The 13,909-nt window shown below is 38.2% G+C and overlaps 1 protein-coding gene across 1 annotated transcript in view; it reads right to left on the reverse strand.

Annotated features, from left to right (window-relative positions):
* Nucleotides 1-13,909, reverse strand: part of ITGA4 (integrin subunit alpha 4) — a 229,014-nt gene that overhangs the window by 59,668 nt on the left and 155,437 nt on the right. Inside the window, exons 15-17 of the mRNA XM_073646796.1 lie at nt 13,064-13,218; nt 9,751-9,903; nt 2,781-2,857 (exon numbers count right to left, since the gene is read on the reverse strand). Of these exons, the coding sequence (XP_073502897.1) occupies nt 2,781-2,857; nt 9,751-9,903; nt 13,064-13,218 (385 nt within the window). The remainder of the gene's footprint in view (nt 1-2,780; nt 2,858-9,750; nt 9,904-13,063; nt 13,219-13,909) is intronic.

A 13,909-nucleotide genomic window follows, 5' to 3' on the forward strand; every position in this document is an offset into this window, starting at 1 on the left:
GACATGCACTATTTTTAATTCTTCATGTGAATATAATTACAATATCTCCCTTGGTTTTATTCTAGTCTTGTTGTTTGCACTCCATGGTTTATTTTATCCCAACACAAAGAAAAAAAGAACGTGAGCTGTATTTATGATAAGCCAGGGATAACATTTCTTTTTCAATTAAGCCTAATCCTTCTTCTGACTGGACGCCATTAGTTGGCCGATGTTCTGCTGATAACACAGTGATACAGGGTAAGTGTGAATGTGTGATCCCAATAAATAGCATATCGCTCCTGTACAGGGTCTGGAAATACCAGCCTGTTAGCACTTGCTAATTGACTGATAACCGCTACTGATGTAATTGGTCTCTATCTACCAGCTTAACCTTGTCCTCATTATTAAGCAGACTAATCTAAAGCAAATGTCACATTAGGAAATCTTCAGCTACACATGCAGAAGTAATGTACGGAAGATGGAATTGCTGAATTATGCAGAAATTTAGGCTGATAATCGGTACACCTATTAAAGTGACACTAAGTGTAAAAATGTCAAAGGAAGATGTGACCACCTACCAGTCTATCTTCATCTGAGCACCAAGGAAAATCGCATTGCTAAAGTAAGGTGGGTATATAGAGCAAAGAGGGGAGATTTCTGCTGGACTACACAGCCATCTTGTCAGGGACAAAGCAATCCTAATACCATGATTTCCCAAATGTATTTGTTGATGAGTGCTAAAAAGAACTACTATAGGGAGCAAAAGGAGGTAGGAATAAAACAAGATGCGCCCAAGGACATTAATGCAAGACCCTTTTCATCCTTTAGATTGCAATATTGGAGAGAGGATGAAGGAAGAGGACATTTTTGCAGAAAATATAGCTAGTGGGACAGTACTAAAACGTAAAGATGAATGGAAAGGAAATATGCACTCTTGAATTGGAACGTCTAAACTTAGTTCAGTTGGAACAAAGACATAAATGCTCTCAGACACCCCAAACTCTTATCTCTTAGAGCAGTGTCCCCCAACTCCAGTCCTCAAGAGCCACCAACAGATCATGTATGACTTCTCTAGTATTGCACAAGTGATGGAATTATCACCTGGGCAATAATAAGGAAATCCTGAAAACATGACCTGTTGGTGGCTCTTGAGAACTAGAGTTGGAGGACACAGTCTTAGAGGCACAAGTCCAAACAAGTTCAAGTCCATTGATGGATCTCAGCCACTTTTGCCCAAAAAATACTGCATCCTGGGTCTATTAATATATAACCACACAATTATATACAATCGAAAATATAACCTATGACAGTACAAGGTGTTATGTATGTACACAGGGACATACTTACCTATAGGCACCGGATGTCCCGTATCTAGCATGGCAGGTTCTGGGGTGAAAACGCTAGTAGTAAAAATGTATAGATCTCTTTTACAATCACCTTTCCTGTCTCCTGCCAGACTTACTGGTAAAATCCAGGCCTTTTTTGGTGACGGACACGGGCCACATTGCAAAAGAAAGGGAGAGGTGAACAATGTGAGCACTGATTTTAGGAGTAGCTGCAGTCCATAATTAGTGCATGGACCACCCCACACTAAATAATCAGCCAGTGAGACCACCAAGGACTCAGGAAGCACTCCAATGTTCTCACCAGACCTGATTAACCTTGCTTGACTCTTGATTCATCACACACATACATGGAATGAGCCACACAGTGTAATTATAACATTCAAATTATTGTTTGAAGTTCCCCTTATTATATGGTCCTCAAAATCCACAATCCCGCACTGATTGACTGCAGATCAGCCACTCTTCCATCCCTGTTTTCTATAGGCTCCATTTCTAACAATTCTGGCTTCTAAAGTTGGTAATATTGGTAGCCTACTCCATATAACTTAACCCTCCAATGACCTATCTGACCCTCTTCCCATTAGTACCCCATTAATATTCCCGTAACTGTCCCAAACATCCTGTCCCTCCATGTCTGTTACGTTATTGCCTACCACCAGACCTCACGTAAGTTGTACATGGCTTTACCCACAACCTGTTTTTTAGCATTTGGATTTGTTAAACTTGTACTATATCCTATATGGGGCACATACCTATACCAGGGTAGGTTAGAGAGCTACATATTTCCATATTGTGCTCTTCACATTAAAATAATAATGTGATGTAATAGGTCAAGGTACAATAGGGAATATATAGGGAGGGTTAAAGATACACTGGTCCCAGATATATCTGGCAGTGGCTTATTTCCTCCTCCGTATCATAAGCCAATGTGCTCTTAGCTGAGTGTGCATGATGTGGAATGCCATACTTTTGAACATATACTTTCTTAGAAATATTATTACATAAGCACTTTATATGTCTCTGTCTTGGCTAGAATAAAACAAAATCACTAATTTAGGTGGATTATCCAGACAATCTGTATAGTCCATCTAAGTCCGTGATTTTGTTCAATATTGGTGGATTTGTTTTGGAGTTCAATAAACCCTCAATCGGTGATATTCATTTTTGGCTACAAGGCCACTTCTTGCAGAGCCCCCTTCATCCCTTGCCATGAGCATAATTATACTTGTAAATTGAATTTGGCAAAATCAGATCACTCTCTTTCTCTCAGCTATTGGCAGAAATGTTATAAACCATTTACTTTATGAATTAAATAATTCATAAATTCATAACCATTTTTTTTCTTTACATAGTGGAATTTAAATATAGGATTTTTGCAGGCCTGCATAAACTGTACAGGACAGTATAGTCCATTTTTCAATAGAATAAGAATAGGATAATAATGGATCTACTCACCCTGGGAAGGAAACTTTTCCTCTGATCTGTAAATCAGCAGAGCAGTTTGCCAAGGCACAGTATCTTGCAAAAGAAACCTGACAAAAGATACATACAGTATTATACATACAGTAGATACATACATATTTATTGAGAAAAATAAACTCTAGGCTTTGCGCTTTATGATGTATTATATACCAGACAACTATAGACATAGGAGAATGTCAGGTCAGTTCTACAATTAAACAAACCCTTTTTGGAGATGGAAGGCTAAGCACCTGTCAGACACCTCTGACATCACTTTTTTGTGAGACTATAACATAGACTTAAGAAGTTATCCAGGTTTGAGGCTAAAGTTTGCAGTCACTCAATGTGACAGCAGACTTGGAAGTCCTCACAGCGCACACAGTGCGTGCCGTTAGGATTCGCCGGTGCAGGGAGCGGGCGGTCATGTGACCGCTAGTATGCGATTGGCATATTTTCGGCCTCATTCCGACTAGACATATCCGGCCTTGCTCAATTCACTTGAGGCCACATACATCTAGCTGGTACATGACCGCATGTACACAAATCACATACTTGCAATCACAGGCCCGCCCGCTCCTAATACCGGCCCCCGAGAATCCTGATAGCATGCACACATATCGGAAAGGTTCAAGATAACTTCTGACAAGTGACTTAGAGAGAAACTATCATTCTAAAATGACCTATTGATTAAACCAGGGTTTGTTTAAAATTTATTTAAAAAAAATGTTTGCAATATATTTTTTTAAAATTTTACATAGTACAATCTGTATTAAAAAAAAAAAAAAAACTCTTTACATTTTTCCATTTGGGTTTTTTGTAGACTCATCATTAGTTTCAGGAAACAACATATGTACATTGGCCACAATGGAAAAACCAGGACTCTATCCTTTGTATTGAAGCATCTCATGAGCATATGGAAGGGAAGTAGGGGCAGCTGTCACATCCCCTATTGTGATTGCTGGATGTGTGTAAACAGCTGTGTAAAGAAATGTTATCTATCATTGTAATCTTGCCTCTGCTGATAAAAAAAACTCTTATAAGGGCAGGAAGTAGAGTCCAAAAAAGTAGAGTCTAAAAAAGCAGAGTCTAAAAAAGCCCCAGTGTAAAAAATTGCATGAGTGCTATTTTTTTTTTTTAAATAAAGATCGTTATATGAAAAAAAATTGCTAAAATGTTTATAAAAAATACATGTAACACGAAAACCGAATTTAAACAATAGGTAATTTTCTGACAATAGCTTCTCTTTATAAAGAGAGTAGAGAGATGTATCAAACCCCACAACCTATGAATAAATAAAGTGTAAATTTGGAATAGCATTATGACTTGTACAAATGGTAGCCGTTAAAACATCCACCGAGCACTCAACACATTGGGATTGGCAAGTCACAGTTTCCTGGAAGATTTAAATTGAATCTGTCACCAGTGATATTGAACCATCTGGTTTCAGGATGATACAAAGCGGCAACTCATATAAGTAAAGCCAGGTGTTTATAAATCAGGATGCACGCGTTACTACTTGTATATAATCCTTGTAAAATGTGTTACTAAAATCTAACATAATATAATGACGCATAGAAAGTATACTACTAAATTAAATTATTTTGGAGCAGTTTTGTCTATGAGCGCTGGGTACCTTTAGTATACGCCATTTTTATTTGATCACAGTAACCCCGTTAATAAACAAAATTAAAGTGCCCTCTAAGAGTATGTGCAGACAATGGTTTTTTTGGGGCAGATTTCGAATGGAATCTACCTGAAAAAGAGCTAAAAAAAATCAACAAGAATGAACATATGCATAGCAACGTCAAAACGACTTGCTGTGCGCATGTTCTGTCATTTGTAACTTCTTTTAATGTCTTCAGGCTTTGAAAGAAGAAAGAAGTGACCTGACCATTCTTCTGGCAGCTTCCACGTGGAAGCCACTATGTTATACATGGAATAAAAAAAACCCCACAGGGAAAGACATCCAAAAAGATACTTCAGGGAAAACACCGCCTGCGTTTTCCTGAAATGTTTTCTGCTTCAAAAACTATGTAGGTACGCCGGCATCTAGAAGATGAGAACATACCCTTATTGTTTACACAAGTGCTACAAGTTGTCGGTTCAGAAGGCCTGACACTAAAGCGTAGTCCCATCCATTGGAAGGATTGGCTATTAAAAGTTAGAACTAAGAAAACACCTTTAAAGTTTTTATTGCTGTGGTACTTAGAAAGTTTACCCAGTAAAGTCAAACCCTGAAGCTTTGTGGTATCACACAGGTCACTAGCATAGGACGATTAGGCAACATGAGCCATCATTTGCCAGGTGTGAAGTCACCATTTCCAAAAAATTAACCCTTGAGTAAAATGTCTTTGACGGCTGATAATACAGTTATATGAAAAAGTTTGGGCACCCCTATTAATCTTAAGCTTAATGTTTTATAAAAATTGGTGTTTTTGCAACAGCTATTTCAGTTTGATATATGTAATAACTGTTGGACACAGTAATGTTTCTGCCTTGAAATGACGTTTACTGTACTAACACAAAATGTGCAATCTGCATTCAAACAAAATTTGACAGGTGGATAAGTATGGGCACCCTTATCATTTTCTTGTTTTAAATACTCCTACCTACTTTTACTGACTTACTAAAGCACTTTTTTTGGTTTTGTAACCTCATTGAGCTTTGAACTTCATAGCCAGGTGTATGCAATCATGAGAAAAGCTACTTAAAGTGGCTACTTGCAAGTTGTTCTCCTGTTTGAAGAGTGGCATCATGGGCTCCTTAAAACAACTGTCAAATGATCTGAAAACAAAGATTATTCAACATAGTTGTTCAGGGGAAGGATGCAAAAAGCTGTCTCAGAGATTTAACCTGTCAGTTTCCACTGTGAGGAACATAGTAAGGAAATGGAAGAACACAGGGACAGTTCTTGTTAAGGCCAGAAGTGGCAGGCCAAGAAAAACATCAGAAAGGCAGAGAAGAAGAATGGTGAGATCAGTCAAGGACAATCCTCAGACCACCTCCAGAGAGCTGCAGCATCAACTTTCTGCAGATGGTGTCACTGTGCATCGGTCAACTATACAACGCACTTTGCACAAGGAGAAGCTGTATGGGAGAGTGATGCGAAAGAAGCCGTTTCTGCAAGCACGCCACAAACAGAGTCGGCTGAGGTATACAAAAGCAAATTTGGAGAAGCCAATTTCTTTTTGGAAGAAGGTCCTGTGGACTGATGAAACCAAGATTGAGTTGTTTGGTCATACAAAAAGGCGTTATGCATGGCGGCAAAAAAACACAGCTTTCCAAGAAAAACACTTGCTACCCACAGTAAAATTTGGTGGAGGTTCCATCATGCTTTGGGGCTGTGTGGCCAATGCCGGCACCGGGAATCTTGTTAAAGTTGAGGGACGCATGGATTCCACTCAGTATCAGCAGATTCTTGACAATAATGTTCAAGAATCAGTGACAAAGTTGAAGTTACGCAGGGGATGGATCTTTCAGCAAGACAATGATCCAAAACACCGCTCCAAATCTACTCAGGCATTCATGCAGAGGAACAATTACAATGTTCTGGAATGGCCATCCCAGACCCCAGACCTGAATATCATTGAACATCTGTGGGATCATTTGAAGAGGCTGTCCATGCTCGGCGACCATCAAACTTAACTGAACTGGAATTGTTTTGCAAAGAGGAATGGTCAAAAATACCTTCATCCAGGATCCAGGAACTCATTAAAAGCTACAGGAAGCGACTAGAGGCTGTTATTTTTGCAAAAGGAGGATCTACTAAATATTAATGTAAATTTTCTGGTGAGGTGCCCATACTTATGCACCTGTCAAATTTTGTTTGAATGCAGATTGCACATTTTGTGTTAGTACAATAAACCTCATTTCAAGGCAGAAACATTACTGTGTCCAACAGTTATTACATATATCAAACTGAAATAGCTGTTGCAAAAACACCAATTTTTATAAAACATTAAGCTTAAGATTAATAGGGGTGCCCAAACTTTTTCATATAACTGTATGTAGGATACTGAATCACCATGACTTTTTTTCATTAAAAAAAGTTTAACTAGGAGAAACTTTAAAATTGTGTTGTAACATATGCAAACATTCATAAAACTGCTAAGTCAGTAACTCTCGGATATTTATAAACCACCACGTTAATACTGTATATTGTTCCATTATACCCAGTAATAATATGCACTTTGCCTTTGTGTAGACATCTAAGTAACAAAAAATAACATTCCAAAAACATTTTGTATGCTGTGTAATAGACACAAGCTGCTGGGAGGGATATGTTCATGACATTTAGAAGCCGCACGTAGAGTATTGCAACAGCTGCACAAGACTTGATATTATCCCTTACCACCCAATGAAGCAAGTGCCAGGAACAAGCTATGACTCCCTCTCCATATGTCTCTCTCAGTTCAAAAGCAATCGGAAGGCTCTACCAGTTCTCTGGTGTCCCAGGAGGGTCATCTATCTCTTTCTCTTTACTTTAACCCCATCATAATGGTGTTAAGAAATTACTGTTTTGTACAAAGATCTTGACTGGGAAGATGTACAATGTGGTGAAGTTATTTTGATGACAGTAATAATTTTTAGTGATAATATTAGGGTTTAATGTAAATGTATATAATCAACATGATTATATTTTGCTTGCAGTATATAGACTAAGGCTAAAGAAAATACAGATCTGCCATAAAATTAAAACCAATAAGCCCCCCCCCCCCCCCGCCCGGTGATGCCAAAATCTGGCCCCTTAAGACATGGACTCCAGAAAACCACTGAAGGTGTTATGTGATATCTGGTGTCAATGCTTTAGCAGCAGATGCTTTCAGTCCTGTAAATTGCGAGCTTGAACCTTCATGTGTAGGACTTGATTAGAAGCAGCTTATCGACTCATAATGATTCCATTTACACGAATCTAGAAAAATTACAGACATCCAGCCAGCATTTTGATGGATCTTTTGAGGGATGGGAAGAAGTTAAAAAAATCACAGGAGGATTATCTAGTAAGAGAAGAGTATCAAAAAGCTATCCAAAGACTGGAGAGATCGAACAGAGAATCAAAAGTGGGGAGACGAGGTGGCAGAACAAATAAGGGGGGCCAAGGACAGGTGAGTTTAATTTTATAATCAATTTTTAACCCCTTCCGGAACCTCAATATTTTTTTGCTTGTGTGTATGGATAAACCTTGGAGCACAATGAACGTCTTTTCGGGAGATTTGGTTTGGATCAAAACGAATCTGTAACTCAATTCAGGTGAATCTGCTCAAAACAGAATACGAGAGACTCGTTCATCTCCACTGTCAAGTAAACACCATGACCTCTTTATCACTTTTTCAAACTATTCCAGAATAAAGTTTTTAGTGTGGTAGTATCCTGCAGCAAGAGGCCACTTACATTAAAAATGTACTGTTGACATAAAGGGATGTACTTGGTATATAAAATGTTATGGCAGGTGGCATGTGCTACATGGATGTCTAGCATCGCCCAGATCATCACACTACACTCATCAACCTCTTTATAAACTGTATCCTGATGGCATCTCTTACCAAGGTAACACGTACCCATCCAGCTATATAATGGAAAAGTAAATGCGATTCATCGAACTAATCCATCTTCTTCCATTTCTCTGTAGTCTAGTTCTGATGCTCAAGTGGCAATTCTTGGCATGTTTGGCAGCTGACTTTGGTCAGCATGGGGACTCTTACTATGTATTCCTATAAACATGGTGTGCCCGATTCATCATAGCTTTCACGCCAGAATTCTGGCTTAAAAGCTTTAAAAAAGCACATTTAGCGACTTTAAGCATTTTCATGCCAGCTTCTCCGATCGCTGCCAAAATGAGAGGAGCTGGGGTGGGACGGGGGCATGGTGACCGCCGCTCATCAAATTCATGCCGATCAGCAGTGTGGGCTGGAGAAGGATTTGTGTTGAGCTGCACACAGAGGTGTACATTGCTTGCCCAACACTTCTGATTCACAAAGAACCATAAGCCTCTCCATGAATCAGGAGCGTCTGACCCAAGCGCGCCCCCTCAAGACCAGAGTGAACAATGCTGGTCTTGATGTATTAGGCCTGGTGAGTATTTTCACTTCAGCCAGCTTTAGCTTCTCCAGTAACTTTGTGCTATAATAACTCTTCTATGAATCAGATCATGTGGGATAACTATTGCTATATATAACATTGATGAGAGATGTTCAAAAAGGTGAGAGTTCACTAGATTATGCTCCCTTCCATGTATTTTCCATAATAATTGCTATCATACCCATAATATTCCAATTCTTAGGATAAAATGCCTGAACTTAGGGATGGATTAAACATGTGCTTGTAAGGTGGCCATGGGGGACAGTGGCTGATGAACGTGATAGCTCAGTGGTTAGCAATGTTTCTTTGCAACGCTGGGGTCCTGGATTCGAATCCCACCAAGAACACCTCTACAGTGAGTTTGCATGCTCTCCACATCTTGGTTGGCACTATTTTTGATCAAGCATAAAAAATTTAATTTGTTTTTACGGTGTGTGTATTTATATGTTAAGTAGACATCTAGAGACCATTGAGGAACACGGGAAAAGTTTTAAAGAATGATGAATGTTATGAGACTTGCACAGCAATGTTCTGCTTTTTTTTTTGCAACAGCAGAAATATTTTAGGAGCCAAATTTGACTGTGGACTATTTGATGACCAACAAAGTAAGGCCTACTTGATGGGTGTAGTTTAAGCCTCTAGACAATTAAGGCTTAAACTAAAATATTCATTCTTAGTTTTCATTGTACTCATTTGCAAAGGTGAAGACGGTATTGTATTCACACTCTGAGAGGTTTCTCAAAGCAACATGCACTTGTCTTGTCTACAATTTTTTTTCCCAATTTAATGAAATGCATACAATTTATTGTGGCTTCACCTTAAAAAAACACACAATTATTTAAAAATACATTCTAAGTGTAAAAAAAAAACCCTGTATTTTTCTTACCACATTTTGTAATATATTCTCCTCCCCATCTTTTTTCTGTAGGATTGGCTGTAGGGGCTTGAATTCATCTACATTTCTTTTGTAAACAATGTGTTTTCCAAGATAATAGTGAGACTCCATATGTATTGGGGTCAAAATATCTCTTACGTCTTTCTATAGAAAAAAAACAAAAAAACATATTTGAATAAAAATACCATATCAAGCAACATTGGCCATATTGTTATTGGGATTGATCAAAAGACAATAATTACATGATTTAGCTAAGTTTGTTCAGTCTTGCTGAGGATCTTACTTAGACATAGATAAAATAAAAAATTGTTAAAACTTTAAATAAATCCCCAAAAAGTTATTATGTTTATCATTTAAAATTGAGTGTCTTACCAGTCGAAAGATATGTATTGAAACCATCGATATTATTTTGTCAGACTCAAAACTCATAACCAGTGACTTCAAAGAGTGTCCTGATGAATTATCATCCATGATAAGATTGCCAAATACATGTCTACGTGAGAGTAATCAATGCTCCTAGGGGGGTATTCTTACTTTCTAGGGTGCACAATGGAGACACCATATGGCAATACGTGTAATGTCTCCAGATCTTTTAATATGGAGCAGCAGGTTCCTAATTTTTATAAGAGCTTATTGTAAGTCATATTATTAAAAACAAAATGTAACAACCCAACCCACTTATCTTCATCCAGAACTGCAAGAAATGTAATTCACAGTCAATGTCTTCTCATATTTTATGGAGAAAATTTATTGGCTATTAATTATTCTTCTTTCAGTTTTAATGAAATGTGAATATATTAGAAGGAATAAAAAATGTGATAAAAGTCATCTACTTTTAATTTACTTTGCTTGAGTATCAGCAGCAAAACCAAGAGGTGAACATAATATATACTGCATGAATATTTAGTCTTCTGAGTGCAAGAATAATTATATGATAATTTATAAATTGCAATGAACTAGAAAACATGACAATGCACTTATACAATTTTCCACAGGAATGGGTTGTCTGGTGTTAAAAAAATATATTTTATTTAAAATATTTTAATGAAAATGTATTAAATTTGGACCTAACAAGTAAGCAATATAAATTTATATGTACAATTTCTAGGCTCCATTTAAAATAGATTCCATTCATTCAAAAACAGCAAAATAACATTATAAACAAGAAAATGAGTGTGACATATTTCATACAACTTTTCACTTAAAATTTTAAAAGATAATCTAGGTCACGCGCAGTCTTCTTTCTTACAGATCCAGTGGGGGTCTCTAGCTTTAAAGTGCATACAAAAAGTACTGGAAGGGTATAATAAATATTAATATTATTATGAGTCAAACAGTGGCTCAGTGGTTAGCACTGCAGCCTTGCAGTTCTGGGGTCCTGGGTTCAAATCCCACCAAGCACAACATCTGCAAGGAGTTTGTATGTTCTCCCAATGTTTGCATGGGGTTCTCTGGTTTCCTCCCACCCTCCAAAGACATACTGATAGGGAATCTAGATTGTGAGACCAAATGGGGGCAGTGTCAATAATGTCTGTGAATTGTAAAGAGCTGTGGAATATGTTGGTGCTATATAAATAAAAACATTATTATTGATATTCCCATCGTGGGATGTGGCATATGCGTCTGATAGGGGTGGATCCTACTTTTGGACCCTCATCCACTGAAAGGGGGGGGGGTTCTTGTTGATAAACTGCTTCTGTAATGGCCCATTTAGATGAGACGATGAGTCGGTAACAAGCATTTGCCGATTATTGGTTCACGTAAACATGCAGGCAACCACCCAACAGACGAGCATGGATCAATTAAAATCGGCAGCATATCATTCTCTGTAAACAATAGACGATAATTAATGATAATATTCTGTGCACACAGAACAATCGTATTAATGATCGTTCTGTGCACATAGAATTCTGGTCAATCTGTCTAAAGAGGTCATTAAATGACCACTGATCAGCTTATATGTAGTTGTTTAACGGCTGCGAATGGCAAGTGTATTCAATACCCATATGTATGGGGTGGCTCTGATGGAACAGGGGTCTAGGAAGATCTCTATTTCAGCTGGATTTACAGTTCTTGATTATCAGGTAAGAGCATACCTCTGTGTAATGCTCTGTGTAAACAGGACATGTGCTGCCGAGAACATAGGCAGCCTATGCTCACTGGATGATCGATTAATGATTGTTCTGTTTGCACAGGAAAATGTGGTCTGCCTGTCTAAACAGCCTATTAAATGGTGGTCTATCTGCAAACAATTAGCTGATTGGTGATCATTTATCAATGGATGTTGGGTGGTGGAAAGCCGTCCTTCGTCTTGGCAGAACAGGATTGGGAGACTCAGTTAGTTTTTTTCTCGAGCACCATGGTGGCTCAGTGGTTAGCACTGTTGCTTTCCAGCGCTGGGGTCTTGGGTTCAAAACCCACCAAGGACAACATCTGCAAGGAGTATGTATGTTCTCCCTGTGTTTGTGTGGGTTTCCTCCCACACTCTCAAAGACATACTGATAGGGACTTTACATTGTGAGCCCCACTGGGGACAGGGATGATAATAATGTCTGTTAAGTGCTATATAAGCATAATAAATAAATCATTCTCAATGGAAAATGTCCTTCTATATACACTAATACAAATCTGATGAAAGTATGGTAAAATAACAGATATCAGCCAATATGTCCACTAAAACTATAAAAATTCTATATTCAAGAATCAGCACAAAGAAAATAGAAAGTGATGAGATTTGTGGAACGTCAAAAAGGCTAAATTATTTCTCCAAAATTTACAACAATGTGTTACAAGATGACACAGTTCACTTCATCTGGTCAATATTAAAAATGTGGGAAATCTGGGTGACAGACCAGATTTATAATGACAGGCACTGATGACTTTTAATTATAAGACATAGAAACTTTGTTTCTACAACTTAATAATTATAGAGGTTATTTCAAAGACATTACTGACACTTCGTGTATTTAGGGTAAGGGCTTTTTAAATAGATACGGATGGAGGTTATTCCAAAATCTCATCCTAGTTTAATATTTAATACTAGAGATGAGTGAATAATTTCACATCGGTATTTTGTGGCTGCAGGACGGGAGTTCTGGAAAATGCCTCCTACCTTCTAACAACCCCGGCATTACACCTCAATAATGATGTTCCTCTAGGCTGACTAGTCAAAAGAGGAGTCGGTTTGATAGCATGTATAAAGTGGTTCTCAGAGGTCCTGTCTAGTAACCACAGAATACTAACGTGGCCATGGACCAGGGTACTATGAATCAATGTATTTCCCTCTATTTAATAACCCACTCACCCTCATGAATGCTTGGTGTGTTCTACAGCTTTCAGACTTCTGTCGGAGATCAATTTTTCCTGAATAAACCTCCGCTGTTCCATTGGAAGAGAAGTAGAATCTAGCTGGAGTCCCTTTCTTTCTTTTAATATCAGAGCTGATATTATAGTGCAGGACTGAAAACCAAAGAAAAGTATAATTATTCTGGATTCTAGAAAAATCCTGATATAAGGTAATGAATGTATTACAATAAAAAATTGATGTTTGCATATTTAGCCAAGTAAAACATTAACATAGGGTAGACCGACTGCGGCGATTTTTGTTTATTCTCAAACTAACGTTTAAAGGGATTGTCCACTTTGAGGACAATGGGCCCCAAATTTTTTAAAATACCTAAGCTAACAAACTCCACAGGTACTCACCCTCCTGGGGTCCAGTGCAGACTCCCCGACAGCTCTCCAGTCCTGGTGTTTTGGCTGCAGTGGTGACATCATGTCAACAGCGCACGTCACTGCTCTAGCTCAGTAGTCGAGCACTGAACTTAGCAATATCAGCCGTCAGCATTGACATAGCCACTAAGCTCTGTAAACAAGCAATAAAGCTCAGTGACTGGCTAGAGCAGTGTTGAATGTCACCGCTGCCGCCAAAACATAGGGACTGCAGCAGCAGCGTGGAGCCAGCTCTGGATCCTGCGAGGGTGATTACCAGCTGAGTTTCTTATTTTTAAGTATTTTACAGAGTTTGGCACCCACCCACTTTTGGACAGCCCCTTTAAGTGGAAACTATATTTTCAACAGAAATTGCATAAATCAATAGTACAAAGGAATAAAATAAACCGTGTATTGTATCTTATGCGAGAACTCTGCT

This window comes from Phyllobates terribilis, unplaced genomic scaffold, assembly GCF_046119375.1.
Source record: "Phyllobates terribilis strain yellow unplaced genomic scaffold, ASM4611937v1 Scaffold_9__5_contigs__length_417890890, whole genome shotgun sequence".
Classification (NCBI taxonomy): Eukaryota; Metazoa; Chordata; class Amphibia; order Anura; family Dendrobatidae; genus Phyllobates; species Phyllobates terribilis.